The 21,779-nt window shown below is 38.7% G+C and overlaps 1 protein-coding gene across 1 annotated transcript; it reads left to right on the top strand.

Moving 5' to 3' along the window:
* The first annotated feature begins 3,041 nt into the window (after nt 1-3,041).
* Nucleotides 3,042-4,551, top strand: LOC143610962 (chitin elicitor receptor kinase 1-like). Its single transcript, XM_077085299.1, has 5 exons — nt 3,042-3,139; nt 3,242-3,324; nt 3,741-3,879; nt 3,980-4,078; nt 4,163-4,551. Exons 2-5 carry the CDS (start codon nt 3,296-3,298, stop codon nt 4,262-4,264), a joined length of 369 nt encoding a protein of 122 aa, XP_076941414.1. The 5' UTR covers nt 3,042-3,139; nt 3,242-3,295; the 3' UTR covers nt 4,265-4,551.
* The last annotated feature ends 17,228 nt before the right edge of the window (nt 4,552-21,779 follow it).

Here is a 21,779-nt window from a genome sequence, read left to right as displayed (position 1 = left end):
ATTGAAGCGAGTGATGAAGTCTAGCAAAGATTCATCTTCCTCCCGAATGCAATTGAGGATTGTCCATTGCTCTTCGGTATACTTTCTTTGTTGGCTGAAGTGTTGGCTAAACTTCTGTTGGAAGTCTGCCCAATTGTAGATGTGGTGGACCGGTAGACGGTCGAACCACGCTCTGGCTGCTCCAACCAGCGTCATCTGGAACATATAACACCACGTGGGTTCCGTCCAGTTGCTGACGGTTGCTCCCGCTATGAATCTGTTCAAATGATCGTCTGGGTCAGATATACCATCATAGGTGCCGATGTTTGACATCTGTTTGGCACTTCTTGGGGCGATTGCTTCCGCAATGTCCCTTGCAAACTTGGAGGTTCCCGCGTTTGCAGCGGTTGGTCTGAAGGTTTTGGAGAAGTCACGTGGGTTTCCACCCGCGTTTTTTGGTTTGAAGGTTTCTCCAAAATTCCTTCTCGGTTGGAAGTCCGTTTCCTTACGCTTCCCTTTCGCCCTATGGCGAGGGTTTGCGTCGGTGTTGGATTCCACCGAATCATTGTCCAAGTATTCGCACTCATTGCTCATGTTGAGCTGTTGAGTGCTTCCGAATTCGTCAGTCTGTTGGAGTGAACGCAAGCGTTCATCCAACTCAGCTTGGAATTCCCTTTGACGTTTTTCCGCCCACGCTTTAACTTGTTCAAGTGTTTGGCGGGGGGGCCTCGTCTGTTGTCTTTCCACCTGGGTATCAATGAATCCCAGGAGAGGATTGTTTATTGCACTTGCCCAGGCTCGGGTAACCGGGGTAGTGTTCGTAAAATTTACTGCACTTGCCCCGGCTTGGGTAACCGGGGTAGTGTTCGTAAAATGTGTGTATTCGCCGGTGTTCCCCCCAGTAGCTGGGGTTGTGGTTACCGGGGTTTCTTGGTCACTCGTTGGCCTTGGCAACGGAGTAACCTTAACCATCTTTCCAGAAGTTTGAAAAAACTGAAAAAGAATAAGTTCTAGCTTTTATGCACGGATGGCGCCAATGAAGAAACACTAATCGACCCCGGGCAGTTTACGGATAATCTGGGGGTTAAATAGATGTTTCCCACGAGGGGTTAGGTCCGGCAAAGATGGTTCTTCTGATGACCTGCAAAACAGACACCGTGAGCTCGTCACTGAGAAGGGGGGTACCTCCTTGTGACCACCCTCCGGCGTGAGAATCAGACTAGATTGCTCTTGAATATAAGTGTATATTAAGAGAATGACTAGAGCAGATATCAGGTAATATATCAAGATATGAGATGAGATAAGATAATACCATTCCAAGGTGTTGGAGTATTTATAGCCGAAGGTAGGTTTCCAAGCAGGTACAGCCGGCTGAATAGTGTTCGTGTTCTGCCAACTGTGGGCTATGCACATGCCATGCTGGTGGTTGGTGGGTAGGCAGCGGCTGATAGTGACCAGGCCGGCTGTGTACTATTCCTGTTCCACCAACTGCAGGCTATGCACGTCCTCCGACAGGTTGGTGAGTAGGCAGCGGCTAATAGTGACATACAGTACAAGAGCGTGCTGCTCGTCATACTGTTGTCAGTGAGCTGTCGTATCTTTGGTCAGATCTTTTGTCCATACCTCGTCAGGTACAGTACAAAAGATCCTCCAGTATCGTACGGACTGGCTCATTTGGGCGGGAGTTTTCCCGGCTTTGTGCGGGAGTGTTCCCGGCTTGCTCACTCCTTCTTCAGGTGACATTACGGAATTATTTAAGAGTTAAGTGCCTTGTGCGTGTAGCCTTGCGCGCAGGTAGCCTTCCCTGATGGCTTGTATCCGCAGCTGCGGGAACAGGCGGAGTACTTCACCATTGGGAGGCTTTTCCTACGGGAACAGCTTGCGTACTGCGCGTAAGGACGTCACGTCTCTGAGCATGGTGGGTCCTGCGGGCCCAGTTGGTTTCTGCGCAGACGTCCCTCTTCAAGGGGTTGCGAGTTTAGCCTTTGCCCAAACGTCCCTGTTGAAGGTGAGTCTTGCGGGTTCAACTGCGCAGACGTCCCTCTCTGAGGTGAGTCTTGCGGGTCCAACTGGGCTCTGCTGGGACCTACCTCTTCAATGGGTGAGGGGTTCGAATCCTCTAGTACTAGTGTGCAGATTTGACTGTGTTAAGTAGTTAATGTTTTGTGTATGTATTCTACGACGTTTTTTTTTGTGTATCAACACTTAAGTCCCAATTAATGCATATAGAAATGCATCTTCAATGTGACTGACTCAATGTTTCACATTGCATATCACCATTATTGCACATGTTTAATCAAGACAAATGCTTATATTTCTATTAAAGGCAAATTTTGTAAACTAAAACTTTAATTAAAACCGTTATTTATTCAAAAACTCATTAAGCTATGGCATATAACCTTTTTCGTTTATTAACACCTATGTATCTACTAGCGTTGTGATTCAAAGTAGATCATGTTACCGGCCCCTTAGGTAGAGGTGCAGCATTTGTAATTGGTTATAGTTGTTGGTGTGTGAGAGGCTGTACGTCCTTGTTTACTAGGTTGCATTATAGTTTTGAGAGAAACTCATAATCCATAGATTTCAAATCTAAATATTTGTTACCAAATTACAGCGAAGATGGGCACATTGTACCATTCCGATGCACACTACTTATAACGAAAACCAGTAATAGTATACTATCTTGTAAGATTAGTCATCCGTGACTTATGGTATCCACTAACACTAGTTACGCAAGGTGCATTTCTTGATGAATGGGTTGATAATTAAAAGCTCTAAATTGTATTCCAAATGGTATATTAAGTCTTACTATTGGCCATATGTGATTCAGGTGCCTTTAATAGGATATTGTGTTGGCTTCCATTTCTTGGTCTATGAGTACATTGAAAATGGAAACTTGAGTCAACATTTACATGAACCAGGTCAATTTTAACATGATACAAAACTCATTTGTAATACTTTTGTATTTTGATCAATAAACTAATTAGTTATACCCCATTTAATGTTCAGGAAACGATCCACTACCATGGTCTACTAGAGTCCAATTGCCCTTGATTCGGCAAGGGGTCTTGAGTATATCCATGAATATACTATCTCTATATTTATACATTGCGATATTAAGTCAGCAAATATATTGATCGACAAGAACTTCCATGGGAAGGTTTACATACATTTATGCCATTATAATGAATTATTTTTGTTAGTTTATATGGTGTTATCTCAAATGTGGTTTTGATGTATCATGCCATGTGCTTTCTATCAGGTTGCAGATTTCGGTTTAACAAGGCTGACAGATGTTAGAAGCAGATCACGTCTTATGGGTACATTTGGATACATGTCACCAGAGTAAATCTTCTTCTTAAGTACATTTAATTCGTCAACTAGCATGCTTTTTTTTAATCTATACATCCTAATGACAACCATTGTATGTGGGTTCATATAGTATTACATCGTTAGTGATGGCATTTTCGACCCATCAAATGGGCCAATTTAAATAATGGTTTACCTCATACTTGTCAAATTAAAGTGTTTAACTATATACATAATTGAACTTCAAAACATTATTAGAATATAAAAGGTCTAAGGAATGGACAAATAGGTCGGTTGCAACTTATGGTTCAACCCAACCTATTTCAACTTGCACTTAAATTTACAAGTTCCTACATGTACCAATTTTCCACAATTTTGGAGATGTATACCATCCTCTAGGATTCATGGAATGATTAACGTGATTGATCAAGTTATCTAATTAATTTGTGTAGGTATGCACAATACGGGGATGTTTCTCCAAAGGTAGATGTGTATGCATTTGGAGTTGTACTTTATGAACTTATTTCAGCCAAAAGAGCTATAATTAGAGAAAATGGCTCTGCTGGGGAACCAAAAGGACTTGTTGCGTTGGTAAGCTTTGCTTTTTACCTAGTTATGTTTTCTTTTCATAAGATGCTAATGGTTAGCATGTTGAATTTAACTAACAAGTTCAATCTTTGATAACTTTCAGTTTGATGAAGTTTTTAGCCAGGCTGATCCAAAAGATAACCTGGTCAAAATGATTGACCCTAGGCTGGGGGATAACTACCCTATGGATTCAGTACACAAGGTAGATTTATTATGGACAACAAATAAATATAATGAGTTTGTTTTCGGTTGACCTAAAACAATAATATTTGTGAACATGTTGCAGATGGCTCAACTCGCAAAAGCTTGCACACATGATGATCCCCAACGAAGGCCACACATGAGATCTATTGTGGTTGCGTTGATGACTCTTTTGTCATCCACGTAATATGGTTAAGAACAAGTCTTGGTTAGAGGTCAATGAGTGGACGCATGGTGGCTTTGTTAATATCTATCTAAACCACTTTGCAATATGATGCTACTTCTGGACTTCTTTATAACATATTTGCGAATCATATAGAACTTCAAAGAATTAAACGAAAACTTATTAAAAACCAAAATTAATTTGCAAATATCATGCTAGAAATTGTGGGGGATGTTTTCAAAATAGAAATCTCATAGTCCATCCATCCTTTTGTCCAACCCTTGTCTCTTAGTTTTTATTCTTTCAAACACTTAAAATATTTTTTCTAGTTACCTTTTTAGAAAAAATAAAGTCAGTTTAATTATGTCACTGGACCAAATAAACTAAAAACGTTACAAAAATGTGAAAAAATAAATTTCACAAAGTGATAAAATGGTAACTAGCGTAATAGCAAAGCATATCGTAATAGCAAAGCAACATGAAAAGAGTAATACAAAGAAACAAAATATCACATATGTAGGTAGAGCATGTTATATCTTTTATTGGTGTGTGCTACAATGAGTTATATATATATATATATATATATATAGAGAGAGAGAGAGAGAGAGAGGTGAGGAAAACATGAGAAAGAAGATAACCTATTTTAGATTTTTTAACCATAATTATAAAAGTTTATAACCACCCCTATGTTGTCAACTTCATATATTTAGTGATAATGTCTCGTTAAAAACCTTGTCAAGAATACCCATTGTGACAAAACCATAGCTAAGGGTAAAATAGTCAAGTATTGTCTCCCCTAATACTTATGGATTAGTTATGTTGACTCGTTGAAAACATTACTAAGAAAAGCCACTGAGATGAAACTTAGTGAAGGAAAGATAGTGCAACGTCTATGATGCTCTCCCTCATTTATACATCTTAAAAACGTGCATGTCGGTCTACTATGAAAGTTGCTCAAAACTTTTTGTAGTCAATGAATCACCACTTGATTTATTGATACACAATTCTTTATGTTGACTTATGTTGTATAATCTTGAAGTAATACTTATGTAGCATTTGGTATGCAAGAATGATAGAGAGAATGGAATGAACCATTGTGAGGAAATGAACAATGAGGTGTTTGGTTGGTCAATGAAATTAAATCAACGATTACATATGAATCACATTCCATCAAAACTATTCCTTCCCCCTGTCTTTCACCTTACTCTCTTGACAACATCACTTAACAACCACCACCACCACCTGAACGCCACCACCACTACCGCTTGGTCACCACAACCGGGGTGTTCAACGAGTCGAATTACGAATATTCAAATCTATTCTAATCGAATTATTCAAATTTTGAAATTTAGAAGCTGGATTCGAATTCGATTCAAATTCGAAAAAGATTCGACAACTTCGATTTGATTCGATTTGAATTCAGAAAAGCTAATTCGAAATTCGTTTTGATTCGAGAATGGAGTTTGAATTCGAATCGATTCGAATTCAGTTAAAAAAATCTCTTTCAGTTTCAAAACCACTATAAATTAAAGTTTTTTAACAACAAAAAGTACAAGCACATAAAATTTATTATAAATCATTTAAAGTTATCATATCCTAAATATTCAAAATGGTAATGTTTAATTACATTAACTATTGATCAAAGTGATGAACTTTCAATTTTTAATCTCTCTAACTCAAAAGATTGATGTGATTTATCTTTTCATAAGTATGTATATATATAAAAAAAATAAAATTATAGTTTGAATTCGAATTTCGAATCGAATCAAATTTAACATCATAAATTCGTATTCGATTCGAAATTCGATTTCTAAAATCAAATTCGAACCGAATCGAATTTGAAGGACTGAAATCGAATTCGAACCTTCAAATTCGAATGCGAGTCGAATTGAATTTTGAGTTATTCAAGTTGGATTCGAATACTAAACATTACCGCTTGAGCGCCACCATTACCGCTTGACCACCGCCAACATAGCCGCTGCCACTACCTCAAACACCTAACAACCGCCGCCACCTTTACCACCGGATTCGCTACTACTACCATCATCACTTGATCACTTCCATCACCAACGCCGCCACCACGACCACATGACCGCCACCTCCACCACCGCTTGACCATCGCCACCACCGTTACCATCGTTTTCGCAACCACCAACGTCACCACCATCACCATTATCTTTATCGCCGCCGTTACTACCATTGTCGTCGTCTAACCACCACCACCGTCTCCACCATCACCATTGTCTCCGTTGCCACCACCACTGTCACCATTGTCAATTTTTTATGTCGATAAATTCTTATTATTTTGAGAAAGGGGTATTCTTGCTATTTATATTCATTCCTATTTTGTTTTTGTGTACCTATCAATAAGATAACCAAACAAGACAAATGAAAGATAATGATTCAATTCATTATTTCGTCCATTATATACCCTAGTGTATTTCACTCCCCATTCATTTCATTATCTCATACCAAACAGACCATAATGCATCCTCCTCTTGTAAACATATGATTACCCGACCTCTACAACCAAAAAATTATTCTGAGAGTCTGCAAGATGCAAGAAGATCAAAAAATAAAAGATTATATCAAGAATTATGTACAAAAAAATATGAAAACATCTTTGGCGTCGAGAGAATTGCACGTATAGAGATTCAAAAAAGAATCGACCTAATCCAAATCATAATCTATATGGGATTTCCAAAAATATTAATTAAAAGTCGACCCCAAGGAATCGAAGAATTACAGATGAATTCACAAACAGAATTTCATTCTGTAAATCGAAAACTTAACATTTCTTTCACGCTAACTGTAAAGCCTTATAGAAACCCTAATATTCTTGCAAAAATTATAGCCGGACTATTAAAAAGTAGAGTTTCTTTTCGCAAAGCGATGAAAAAGGCTATAGAATTAACTGAACAGCATTCAAGTGCAAATTGCAGGACGTATCGATGGAAAAGAAATTGCGCGTCCGAATGGATCAGAGAGGGTAAGGTTCCACTACAAACCATTTGGGCTAAAACTGATTATTGTTCATATACAGTTGGAACAATCTATGGGATATTAGGCATAAAAATTTGGATATTTATAAAAGGTGGATAATAAACCTTTATTTTCATTTGCATTCTATCCAGCGATGGAACAAAAAATGATCAATTCGTTTATTATCTTTTTATGTTGAATAAAAAAACGAACAATTATAATTCTATAGAGTTTAATAAAAATTCAATGAATATTTTGATAAAACTGCTATGCGTAGACTTTAGTGTGTGACTCGTTGGGTTTTTTAGGGTTATTTTAGAATCTTTTATCTTTCACATTTCGTGTGAACTTGTGTGTTCCGTTCGCGCGTTGCGCGAGAAACTTGGTAACAAGCTCGAGTTTTTAAATGCATATATACAAACACATCATAAAGACTATCACTTCAATATAAAAATGATACAAATTTATCTAAATATTAAAAAACTTGGTTGGTATTGGTTCGACTAATTATGGTATCAGCATAGTACTACACTGTTAAAGGTGGTAATTGGTTGTTAACATATTATTAACGAATTTTATAACCATGCAGCTATATAAAATTTTTATTTGAAAGCATCAAATATAAATTTATTAATTTTTTTATATTTTAATTATAAAATTTACATAAAACAATTATTACGCAGAAATCATTCTAAATAGATATATCTAAAAAGAATATAAATTACGATAACTGAGATCTTACCCAATAAAAGTATTATTTAACGCATCCTGCAAATCTACAATACATTTATTTTACAATATTTTACAACAATAGGGTCAAGGGATACAAGAAGATGTTTCTTTAAAGTTTTGGGCCCGTATTTGAAAGAAACATGAGGCCCATTAGCCCATAATCAAGATTGAATGTTGACTTAGTTTATTGTTGTGAATTCCCTAAATGTCCATACCACTAAAGCTGCTACATTGACGTCGACACTGTCTTTTAATATATAGTATAATATTGTTGTCAATTGTATGTTAATACAAAAATTTTAATTAGTATTATTGTTAGTATTTTTGGCTTTGCACGTCATGTCGAAGCATCATTTTGAAAAAAGTATATATACAATACAGTTGGTCATGAATAAGGTTTTGGGTATGGTTACTACAAAATAAAATGTAATTTAACTTAACATATTAAAAAGTAACTCCTTTTATCATAGAACTTCGTATGTACTTTAAAATTACCAAATATGAAACATGTGTGATTGTGTGAACAAGTTCGAAGTAAAGAATGAGATCCTCCTGCCATGCACTTATGCGCAGCATATTTACAGGTGAAACATGAAATAGTTCTTTAATTTCCTTGAAGAATGAACCAAGAATCTTTAACCTAGATCCATATCAAAAGGGAGAGATTAGCTGGCTTTGCTTAATCCTCGATTGATTCTTGATCTTTTTAACAAATATGATATTGTTCCTTTAGTTTAATTGTAGCATTTCTACCCATACAATGAGCTAATATTTCTTTAACAACACATATTCTAATTATGATAAAGAGATCATAAAGAGAAACATTTAAAGAAAATTTTGGATCATAATATTATGAAGGCATGCAAGAAAAATGATTTGCATACAAAAACAAAACTGATCCATATCCATATTAAAATCACACGTTCCAAAGTTACGTAACAAACTTCAAGATAATTACAAGATAACTAGAAAGCAGGAATGAGTTATTCTAGAAAAGCTTACCAAATTAAATGTGATAAGTCATAATTAATTATTACCTGAAATCTGTCAACCAAAAAGAAAATAACATAAAAGTAATTACACATGTTTTCTCTCTTAATGTCAAGACACGTGTTAATGTTTTCATTATTTTAAAACGTTAATAACTTTTTATATGACATTTAAAAAAATTCATCATAATAATGAGTGTTTTTTTATCTTTAATATGAGCATGACTTTTTTATATAAAAACTAAAACAAAAATTACGCAATTATGTTTTCCTGCTTGTCTTTATGTCATTTTTCATCATTAATTGTGTTTTTTTACTAATCATTGTGTTTTTTTAAATACTAATACACCGGTGTGTATTCCTTATATATAAACATAACGGTAAAATACAAGTTATCTAATTTATAAAACATAATGATGAATACATATTACATAATAACCTGTAATGTAAAACACAATTGTGAATGCATATTACATAATTGACCTGAAATGTAAGATACAATGATTTTTAAATACATATTACACAATAACCTGAATTTAATGCACAATGAACACAATATTCTGTTTTCTTAAATTAAGTGAATGCCACACATATCAATCCAAACAAAAGATTATGAACATTATACACTATGACTAAAACAAAATGATGAATAGAAAGACACAATGACAAACAATAAAATGATGAGCAGAAAAACATAATGACGAACAAAAAGACACAATAACCTAATTTTTTTTTAATTTTCTCTTTAATATAAGTACCAATTGAAAAACACGTACAATGTTGAGAATCTATAACACAATGCATAGAATACTCAATTGAAAAATACAATGACCAACCAATAACACAACATATAAAAACTCGTTATTTTAAAAAAAGCATTATTTAACAATTTGATACTCATATTAAAGATAAATTACGTTTGTTATTATTGTAATTGTTTTTTTTAAATTCGTCACATGAAAAGGTTATTGATGTTTTATAATGATGTGGGAAATGACATGTGTCATGCATGTGAAAAAGGAAAATCAACAAATGTGGATTATACCATTTATGCCATTTTCATCATTTACACTTTTCGTTTTTATGTTAATTTGTCTTTTAACCTTATTCAAATATAACATGGCAAATGAGTTGTCACACCCCGACCAAAAGCGTCGGAACATTGTAGGTTCCCTGGACGGATCTGCACGGGATATCTCAATCTACACAGGTGCGGAATCCCTGCGTAGGTCGTTACGAGTGTAGAACACGAATCAAACAAACACACGATACGTATAAACGAACACACGTTATATTATAACCGAACACGTGATATAATCACTGAATACACGTCTCTCGACTCACTGAACAACTCGATAAACAACTCGATCAACAACTCGATCAACAACTCGATCAACTCTAAACAAACCGTAACCTAGGAATATAAATACACGACAACTTCGCCTGGCATGTTCAGGCGAAGTTGTCCATAACTTCACTTGACTAACAAGTTCGCCTAAACAGCGAACTTGTCAGTAACTTCGCTTAAGACATATAAAACATAATTAATCATTACAGACTCAATTACAGACACTAGACTATGAACTACTGACATTTATGCACCAACAGACTCCCCCTTGGCAGTAGCTTCATGTCTTGATCTTTAAGCTCGTGTCTTGTAACCTTCAATCTCTTGGTCTTCATGCATGTACTCCTTCTCTCACGCATACCGTGACTACTCGCTGATATTTCCTCGCTTCGTCTTTCCAAGCAGGAATATAAAATATCTTCTTTTCAGTTAACACCTGCAGATCAGCTTTCGATAAATTAACAAGATGCATCGGATCATACACTCTTAGCACTTCTTGTTCATCTTCGTCTTCCATCACGGCTTCAGCAGTCTGGCAATCAACATACCACCATTTAAGATTCTTCAACACATCTTGAGGCATAGTCTTCATTGGAACCTCCTTAATGCATCGGATCGGTTTGTACTTCATCACCATCCATGGCTTGCCATCTGCTCTCATTCCTCTTTCCTTATCTTCCACTAGCTTTCCCTTCTGTGGCTTTAATAACTCAAACTTCTTTTCTTTAATACTTTCTTTCCACACGATTTTCCCAATAACTCTCGCCATGTTGTCGTCGCTTCTATTAATCAACCCCAATCTAGCCAAATCCTTCACCTCACATTCAGGCAATGTATTGAGAGATCTCAACGTCCTTTTAAAATACTGAATACCATCAAAACGTTTCACCACAAACAACTTTAACTGTTCATCATATAACCAACAGATAATGCCTTTCTTTGACTCAGCGTACCCTTTAATATTATAACTTTTCTTGAACATTGTAGGTACCACTGGCTTCTTCGTTTTGATAAACCAATGAGCATAGCCTTCCTTCCATCTAGGCTGCTCCTCCCATTCTATATCATCACCTACTGTATCTTGACATATTTCTGACTTTTCAACTTCAGGGATCTCGTGTTCAACATTCTCCTCAACTATTTCACCCTCTTCAACATCATCTTCAATCACTATTTCAGCACCAATCTTTTCAATCTTTTCGACTGGTAGAACATCATCTTCACACATAAACTCATCATCTAACATATCATCATCTAATTCCTTCAAGGCATCAATTACATCATCTCCCATCTCCTCGTCATCCACCATCACCACCTCATCACCACCAGAACTGCCAGCTGCACCTGCAGACTCCCCCTGAGTTGTGGAAGTCCCAAGAGCTTGAGTAGTTCTTGGCAACTCACCACCTGCACCTTTCGATGCATTGGGATCATCGTCTCTGTCATTCTTCTTCTTTGTCCTGAGCTCGTCGCCTTTACAGCTCGTCTCCCCCTGAGATGCCAAGAACTCCTTCATAGCATCTATAATTTTTCCATGTTCAACCAGGAGGGACGACTGTAGTTGATTTTCTGCTACTAGGTGCTGAATAGCCTGGGTCTGGATAAGATTTATCCTTGATTGCTCAGCCACGACCCGTTCAAGTGCCGCTATTCTTTCCGAGTCTGATAAGCTTGCATCGAAATCGAACCTCATATGTGATAAATCTTGATCGAACTGAGGTGGGATTTCAAATGTATCCGGGACATCAGAAGTAGTTGTGGACGTAACCGCAGGTGGTATCGTGACCGACAACCCTGCAGTGTGAACCAATGTCGACTCAATAACCTGTGCAACAACCTCCGACGGAGTAAGCGTTGGAGGCGGCAACGATACAATATCTGGAGTCGTCAGCTGGAGTGTGATAGACGGGAGGCCAACAGATGATGTTGTAGCCACCACGGGTACATCCGTGGCGCTTGAACTTGTAAACGGAAGTGAAGAAGGAATAAGAGTCATACCGGACAAGGCGGGTGGAGCAAAACGTACTATCCTTGAAGTCTCTCCAGCTCCTGAACCCATACATGCCCGTTCTCTTCTAGATCTGCGAATCAACTGCTGAACTTCTTCTTCATAGTCTGCCTCAATATCATCATCAGCAGTTCTCTTTCTTTTCCCAACCGTTCTTTCTTGTGTCACCATCATACGTCTTGCCTCGTCCATTACATCATCAAGATCTGAGTCAGCCACCGTTGTAGCTGCCCTAGTCACTTCGACAGTTGAAACTCTTGCAGCCGAGACCTGAATCTCTTATGCTGGATGCATACTATCCATGTCAAAGAATCCTTGGCCGCCAAAAGCAGCGTCAAGGTCTACTTCTTCTTCAGCTGACACAACAGGCGCAGCAGGTACAGCTTGAGGTGCTCCCACCTGTTGTGGTCGAGGATCTCTAAACTCGTCCCCATTAGCAGGAACATACTCCGGGGTGATTAAATACCCAAAGAGTGGAGTATGCCTAGGACGTAGCTCAGGTTTGCTCCTCGCGGTCGATGTCCTACACTGAGCGAAGATACGTTTGCTCACACTTTCCACGTATCTGATAGGGCGACGTTGAGGCAACGTGGGAGCCACATGATTCAAGATCATTTGAAGAAATCTTGGATACATGAGGAATCTCTCACGTGCCATCGCCCTTCTCTGACGATCAATTTCATAGAAGACCATCTGACTAAAGCTATAGCGCTTATTATATGTCAGAGCAGTCACTGCTGACTGCATGGTCGCGCCAATCCCGTCAGTACCCGCCTTCCTCCCTGACATGCAGACAATCATTACGTGCATGAGGAAGCGCCACTGATCGAGTAGGAAACCCTTCCTTCTTTGTGTATCGCCCAACGGGCCCGAATAGCCCATTCGTAAAAACGCTCCATCTCTGAAAGGAGCCACAAAGTCCGTCGGGTCATCCCTGGTCTCATTCCCGAAACGTAAAGCCGCCTGGATTTGTTCAGAAGAGAACTGAACTTCTTGATTGTTGACGGTTGCTCGCATAACCGGGGGCTCAATGCGGCAATTGTATTCCACCGTCTGCCAAAAATCCTCAATATTGGGTAAGGATATCGGCAGAGTAGTTGTGATCGCGTAGAATATCCGCGAGCGAAGGAGGAAAGTGATGATTTCGCGGTAATCCTCCACACCATTCGCATCTGGGTCTAACGTAATATACATATTATGCCCAGGGAAGAACTGCCTTTAATTATCTCCCCCATCATCGCCACCAGCACCTCCAGCACCAGCAACGGCAGCCATATCTGCAACAAACAGATCAAGTTAGATAAACGTTACGGCAGAACACAAGTTCGCTTGTTACCATGAGCGAAGTTGTGATAAAATCTGTATAGGCGAAGTTAAAGTTGGGGCGAAGTTGGGAACAACTTCGCTTCAACCTAAACTTCGTCTAATAACTAATAAGTAAAAAGGGTCCAGGCGAAGTTAATGATAACTTCGCCTCACCACAACATCGCCTCAGGCGAAGTTAAATCTCAGGCGAAGTTGCGGATAACTTCGCCTAATCCTTAAGTTCGCCTGAATCTGAAACGGCGACAGTTAGGTTTACGAAACGACGTGCAGTTGATGATTTTGGAGATCGAGGACTTCGTTAAACTTGATTTTGAAATAATCTGGACAGTTAGTTCGTTCATGAACACGTAAAAACTTGTTTGAAATCGGGTTCAAAAGTCCGACGGTCCGAGGTTTCGAAACGGTTCGACACGACCATTGATAAACAAGAAAGAACATGGTTTATACGATATATCGACACCTCTAACCTTGAATCGTAACGGAATCAGAGAAAAAGATCAAGGAATCGGAAAGAACGACAAGTTCGCCGGAAAACTGATAAGTTCGCTGGAATTTCGGAAGATAAGTTCGCCAATATTTGAAAATAATGAAGAATGACCTTAAAAATTCCTTTATATAGGGGCGGAGTTATACAGGCGAAGTTGTGGATAACTTCGCCTAGGCGAAGTTATGCACAAGTTCGCCTGTTTAACAACTTCGCCTCTATTTACAAAATCAAACCTTATACTTTGAACATTTTGCAATTAACTTTTTAAAAACTTCCTTTAAAGAGTTAAAAGATGCAATCAAGACCAAGTAACCAGTTATAAAATCATAAAACTACCTAAGTACAAAAAACTGTTAAAAATTAAAGTACAAGGGGTCAAATTTCATTCTCGACAGGGACTACTACATTTTAGAGAAGATCCGAACAGGAATCATACTAATTACGTGACTGTCACATAGATCCGTGTTTAGCTGTATTCTGACATAAAGAAACAGGTTGTAGGCAGGTAAATAACTGAAGATGGTTTTCATCGTTTCTGTGATACGAGTTAGGTTCAATTATGCCTCAAAATTTAAGTGGGCAACAACTCAGAAATTATGATGCCTCCTATCTATTCTCAAAGCGTATTTGGCTTTCCCCAAGTCACCCCGAATTGACCTCAACCCATAGTGTCTGATTAAGTTTGTAAGTACTCTTCATCTGCTTCCCGTTCTCTTTCTTACTCCATGATTGAGAAGTCTTGACATTGTTAGCTCTAGAATGTTTCAATAACTCATAAGTTTTTGTTTTTTTTTTTGAATAAACATTTACATAGACTTCAGAGTAGTAAACGACTGCAAGTCCCGAATCTGGATCACTGCAGTTTCTTCACACACTATCTTTACGGGAATCAGAACACTTACGGGCTCGTGTATGACTGGGTAATCGCTTTTCTGCCTATCATTCGGAAAGATATATATGAAGACATGCAAAACTCTTAAGGAGTTTCGACGTAAAATCGAGTAGATTTAGTTTGTATCACATCTACTTTCACGCACCATAAAAAACTACCATGACTTACAATGACTGTTCTAAAGCCTTTTAAGCCTAATAACTTCACTAGTTAAGAACACAGAATCAGTATATGTATCATTTTCCAAGGTTGGATCAATTTTCTGTTAAACATAGCAAACGAACTTCTTACGAAGTAGTAGACTTGAAAAATAATTTCATTTCCCATAAAAAAAATTTTAACATCAATCGCCCCGACCAAAACAAAGTTTTCAGGTAAACGGCTATCCCGAAGATCCAAAGGATCAGCTGGACCGACCACATACTAGTATGTGTCCTTCTAACTAAGTATGATTGACTAATTTTCAGCGAAAGAAAGACAACACATCATAAACCGCCCCGGTCACTTTCAGTCATCTGGTTAATGGCTATCCTCATATTCTATAAGTAGAAATGTGGACCAAACATATCCGAAGACAAGTCCTTCAAACTGAGGCAACCGACATAGTTCTAAGCGATAGTGACGTTTTTTTTTTTTTAATATGCACAAAAAGCATGGTTACTCGGGATTGATCATCCCATTCAACTCAACAAGGTTTTGAAATCTTGATTTGTCAAACGCTTTAGTATATAAATCAGCGAAATTATCAAGCGTATCCACCTTTTCAAGCACAATCAGTTTCTTCTCAGCACAATCCCGTATAAAATGATGACGTATGTCAATATGTTTAGTTTTACTGTGCTTCACGGGATTGTTAGTTACTGAGATAGGAGCTGTGTTATCAATGCAAATAGGAGTAAGTGAGAAATTCAGACCATAGTCGCGCAACTGTTGTTGAATCCAAAGAACCTGGGAGCAACAGTTGGATGCTGCCATGTATTCTGCTTCACAGGTTGAAATTGCGACTGAAGTCTGCTTCTTGCATTGCCACGACACCAATCTGCCACCAAGAAACTGACATCCTCCAGTAGTTGACTTCCGACTCTGATTGCACCCTCCATAATCAGAATCTGTGTAAGCGACCAACTCCAAGTCTCCTCCTTTTGCGTACCACAACCCCAGCTTTGGTTTGCCTTTGAGATACCGCAAGATCCTCTTCACACCCTTCATGTGAGATTCCTTTGGGTTTGCCTGAAAACGAGCACAAAGACAAACAGCAAACATTATATCAGGCCTAGAAGCAGTTAAGTACATTAAAGAACCTATAATAGCCCGATATTGGGTTGGGTCCACGACTTCATCGTTGTCTGAATCAGCTCCTAATTTGTGATTGACGCAGACTGGAGTATCGAATGGAGTGCTGTCCTCCATCTTGAAACGTTTGAGCACATCATGGACATACTTGGTCTGATGAATGAACATCCCATCCTTCTTCTGATCAACCTGCAATCCTAAAAAGAAAGTTAGTTCACCCATAGCACTCATTTCAAACCTTTTCTTCATGACGGCCTCAAACTCCTGACACATGGAGACTTTTGATGCAGCAAAGATAATGTCATCCACGTAGACTTGCACTAGTAGGAAGTCGCTTCCTTCTCTCTTGACGAACAACGTGCTATCTATCTTCCCTCTTTCAAACCCATTTTCAAGCAAGTAATCTGATAAAGTTGAGTACCAGGCACGAGGTGCCTGATGTAGTCCATACAACGCTTTGCTTAACTTGTACACGTGGTCTGGAAAGTCTGGGTCAGGAAAACCCGGAGGTTGCTCAACATACACAACCTCATCGACTTTACCATTCAGAAACGCACTCTTCACATCTAACTGAAATACCTTCATCTTCTTATAAGCAGCAAATGCCAAAAACAATCTAATGGCTTCCAATCTTGCCACAGGAGCGAACACTTCATTATAATCAATCCCCTCTTGTTGATTAAAACCTTTAACGACTAGCCTCGCCTTGTTTCTTATAATAATCCCTTTCTCATCTCTCTTGCACTTAAAAACCCATTTTGTGCCTATCGCATGCACATTCTTTGGTTTTTCAACCAAAGTCCAAACTTCCATTTTCTTGAATTGAGCCAGCTCTTCTTGCATGGCTTCGACCCACGAGCTGTCCTTTAGAGCCATTTGATAATTCTTTGGTTCAATCTGGCTGATAAAGCAGGTGTACAAGCATTCGTTGATTATGCCTGTCTCCTTAATGCTTGTGTAAACACAGGTGTGCTCATTCAAGCTACGTCTTGTTTGTACACCGGAGGACACATCACCAATCACATTCTCCAAAGGGTGATCTTTATGAATTCTCGTGGTCGGAACAGAACCGACATGCAAATTGTCTTCCAAGTTAGAAGAGAGCTTGTCAATGGTTGTTTCTTGCTGAGAGTAAAACGGATTGAAAAATTCTTCTTCAGGAGAGGCAGTAGGGGTATCGATAGCATTTGATGTGGAAGGTTGACATTTATCAAACAGCTGTCTTTGCACTAGATTTTCTTCCTCATCAAGGATCATCTTCGTAGCAACTCTTTCTTCTTCTTCTGCACTATCCAAATACGGTATGTTAAAAGACTTAAAAAGTCTATCATAGTCGAAAAACTCAGCAGGTCCGTTGCTTGGTTTTGGCGGTTTGTAACTTGTGATATCGGTGTTACACACCACCTCAACCTTGCTGGTCAATGTATTAAAGACACGTCTGTTGGGAGTTCCAACAACATAACCGACTAAGATTCCTTCATCGGCTACTTCACCAAATTTAGAATTTGTCTTTAAAATCGAACAAGGGGACCCGAATGGTTCAAGACCACTCAAGTTGGGCTTCCTCCCATGCATAAGCTCATAACACGTTTTATTAAGTCTTTTAACAGTCAAGACTCTATTCAGGATATAACAGGTTGTAGCAACAGCTTCAGCCCAAAACACCACAGGAAGCTTCGAATCAGCCAGCATAGTTCTGGCTCCTTCAATTAACGTTCTATTCTTCCTTTCAGCCACTCCATTCTGTTGCGGAGTATACGGAGCGCTGTACTGGTGTTCAATCCCTTTCTGAAGGCAGAAGATCTCCATCTCAAAATTCTTGAACTCCGTTCCATTGTCACTCCTGATGAACTTAACCCTTTTATCCATAACGTTCTCAACTTTGGTAATCAAATTCTTCACCATCTGAGCCGTTTCATCTTTTGTTTTCAGGAAATATACCCACGAATATCGTGAGTAATCATCAGTGATCACCAAGCAATAAGAAGTACCTCCTAGACTTTTTGCATTCACGGGACCGAAGAGATCCATGTGAAGCAATTCTAGAGTACTGACAATAGAATTGACCTTCTTGGTGTGATGGGATTTCTTGTGCTGCTTTCCCTTCTTGCACGCTAGACATTTGTCTTCAAAGTTGAAACTTTTCAAGGGAACGCCCAGCACAAGTCCATTCTTGACAATGTTGTTCATCTTCCGAAGATGAATGTGCCCCATTCTCCTATGCCACAATTCGGATTCCGATTCGCTCGCTTTTGTCATAAGGCATGATTCTTCCGTGGCCATTTCAGTCGACCTCATATCCATAATATAAGTATTCCTCTCACGTGGAGCCTTCATCACAATCCACTCCTCTGGTATCTGAAAACCAGGATGTAACACAATTGCCTCATTCTTTGTAAAATGTACGGTGTACTCCTTATCACAAATCTGCGACACACTCAGCAGATTGTGCTTCAATTCTTCGACAAAGTTTACTTTTTCTAGAGTCATATTTCCATTAGACACCGTTCCCATTCCTGTAATCTTGCCTCCACTTTCTCCAGCAAAGCTTACTCTCCCTCCTTGAAAAGGTTTCAAATCGTGTAACAAGTTTTTGTTACCCGTCATGTGCCGGGAACAGCCGCTATCCACAACCCATAGGTTGTTTGCAGCCCTGTTCAACTGTTCCTGCACGATAAAAGCAAAAGATTAGAATCTAGGGACCCAAGACCAATTGGTCTTGGATCTATACATCTCGAGCTTTGGCTTTCCAAAGTAATTATCTGGATAATTCTTGTAAGTCCTATTAGGATACCTCCTTGTAGATTGATTGTGAGGCCTTCCAAACCTTTGTGAATATAAAGAATTATAGCTTGTGGTTTGGTTATTAGCAGTGTAAAACTGAGATTTGTTTCTATGAAAACCTGAATTAGTCACATTTCTGAATTTTGAATGGTTTTCATTTTTACCAGTACTATTATTATCATTAGGTTTGTTCTCAGTTTTAGTAGGCCTCACACCTCTGAATCTCTGCTTCAGAGGGCAATCTGCAACTAGGTGCCCTAATTGATTACACCTAAAACAACACCTATGTTCAACCTTTTTATCAACAGGTGTTTTAGATGTCGAGGCTTTATTACCGCCCGTTTGTCTCACATAAGGTGGGACATACGGGTTTAGCGGAGAACTCTTTTTAGTTGTTTTATCTTTCTCTCCACCATTTGGCAATACTGCCTCCTCTTTTGCCTTACCAGGCTCGGATGACTTATCCGAACTTGATGAGACTGGACTCGGATCAGAAATTTTAACATTTGAAACAGGCGGACTTGTTTCGTCTCTACTAACATCTGGTTCTTTACTAGTTACCTTAATTGGAACTGTCTGAACAACCTCAAAGTCAACAGATTTCTGATTACTAGGATTAAAAGTGTAGTTGTGATTATACGGTGGTGGAACCTCATGATAACCAATTCCTCCCCTCTTAACTGAGGAACCTTGATCACTAACAAGGTGATCAAGAATAGCAGAGGAATTTCTGAACTGCTCAAGTTTTCTATTCAATTCCACCACTTTCACCTGGTGATCAGCAATCTGTTTTTCTCTTTCAGCTATTAGTTTGGTTTTTTCTTCCAAAACTTCATAGCTTAGATCAATCACTTGAATTTTTTCAGCAAGTTTTGCTTTTAGACTTATAATATCTTTTTCACAAGCTTTTATTTTAACTTTATAGCTATTTTCTCTTGCTTTTGTAAAATGATGATCTTCTTTTAGAGTTTTAAACTCAGCATCCAAACTAACATACTGATCAGTTATAATTGCTAATTGCTCAGACAAGTTTTCACATTTAGAACAAGTAGGTTTAGAACATACCTCGAAGAGTTGGTCTTTAACATCTGCCATTAAAGCTTGATCTTCTTCTGTAGCCTTCTCACTCCCTACAGTTTCAACATTCGCCAAATTGGCCAGTTCGAAAGTTTCTTCAGAATGCAGGTTCCAGTTATATTCACCATCTTCTCTGGAAATCATGGCATTATAATCTTTACTACCCCCATTATGCTGTGTAGACTTGCCTTGACCACGTTTTGCTGACAATTGTAGCATCTTACCTTCGTCTTGTCAAACCCTGGCCTTCCACCGACAAACTTTCTTCCGGTCTTTTTCATAAACCTTTTCACTCTTCTCACGATCATAGCCATCTGCCAATGCAGATCCATTTCTTCCATATCATCAGCATCAATCTGGTCATAGTCTTCATCCAACATAGCTGGATCAACAATCTTCCCTTGAATATAGTTCTCATAGGAAGCAATAAAAGAAGCATAGAGAGCAAACTGCTCTTCAGCAGATTTGACACTCATAGGCATCTTAGAGTAGTTGTTGCTAGGAATACTTGGAGAGCAACTACTCTTGCTTGCTTGTGGTTTAGAACCACTAGATCCACCTGCTACAAAGCAAACATCACCATTCGTGTTGACTGACACATGCCCCTCATGTGATGAGTTGGCGCCCGACTCTCCCTTCGTGTAGTAGGCAGCTGATTCAGTCTTCGAACCTGAACTAGAGTTGACTTTAGCACCATACATACCTGGATCTTGAACCTGATCCGTAGGTGTCTCCTTTCTAACCATGTTAAGCTCAAAGGTTCGGAGCTTGTTAACTGCCGTTTCCAGATCATATTGGGGAAAGTCTTTGTCTTCCCTCATCAGCACCGTGTACATCTCCCATTTTGGTGGGAGAGCATCAAGAAGCTTCTCAACTATCTCTTCTTCTCGGTAAGAAATTGAATAGTTGCTCAGTTCATTCATTAGATGATAATATCGGGTGATGATATCATCTAGAGATTCATTCTTTAAATACTTGAAGACTGAGAACTGGGTTTTGAGCAATTTGATCTTCGAAGCACGGATTCCCACATTTCCTTCAAATCGGTTCTCAAGAGCTTCCCAAAGCTCTCTTGCTGTCTTGTACTTTCTAAAAGTATGAAGGATCTCTTGTGGAAGAGCCATAGTGATAGCAGCATGAGCCTTGCTTTCGGCCTCATACATCTTTTTCTCTTCATCTTCCATTTTGCTGTACTTCTTGATCTGATCACGACCTTCATACTCCATAGTTGGTGGAATATAACCATCCTGGATGCATACCCACATTTTCGCATCCTGGTACTTGACATATTGTTCGAACCGATCCTTCAATGCAACGAAATCGGTTCCCTTCAGCAACCTTGGTGCTTTTGTAGCTGAGCCTGCTTCTACTTCCATCTTTACTAACTCAGAGATGTTAATTGACGACATCTTTCTCGAAAACTAAGAAACCCGAAAAATATTTTTTTTTTTTTTTTTTTATAAAAGTACTGTAGGCGAAGTTACGGATAACTTCGCTTTAGTCTTAACTTCGCAGAAGAACTTCGCTGATTCTTAACTTCGCTTGAGGTAAGCGAACTTAGGAGGTAGGCGGAGTTGTAGAGAACTTCGCTTGAGTTAGGCGAACTTGAGAAGGTAGGCGA

This window comes from Bidens hawaiensis, unplaced genomic scaffold (assembly GCF_021521415.1).
Source record: "Bidens hawaiensis isolate Kalapana, Puna unplaced genomic scaffold, B.hawaiensis_p1.1 tig00028758_1, whole genome shotgun sequence".
Classification (NCBI taxonomy): Eukaryota; Viridiplantae; Streptophyta; class Magnoliopsida; order Asterales; family Asteraceae; genus Bidens; species Bidens hawaiensis.
This window is presented reverse-complemented; position numbering and strand designations above follow the sequence as displayed.

Excerpts from the sequence above, each read along its gene's own strand:
- LOC143610962 (XM_077085299.1), top strand. The coding sequence starts at position 3,296 with ATGGGTACATTTGGATACATGTCACCAGA. Across the intron at positions 3,325-3,740 it reads TTTGGATACATGTCACCAGA|GTATGCACAATACGGGGATG; the intron begins GTAAATCTTCTT and ends TAATTTGTGTAG. Across the intron at positions 4,079-4,162 it reads CTATGGATTCAGTACACAAG|ATGGCTCAACTCGCAAAAGC; the intron begins GTAGATTTATTA and ends AACATGTTGCAG.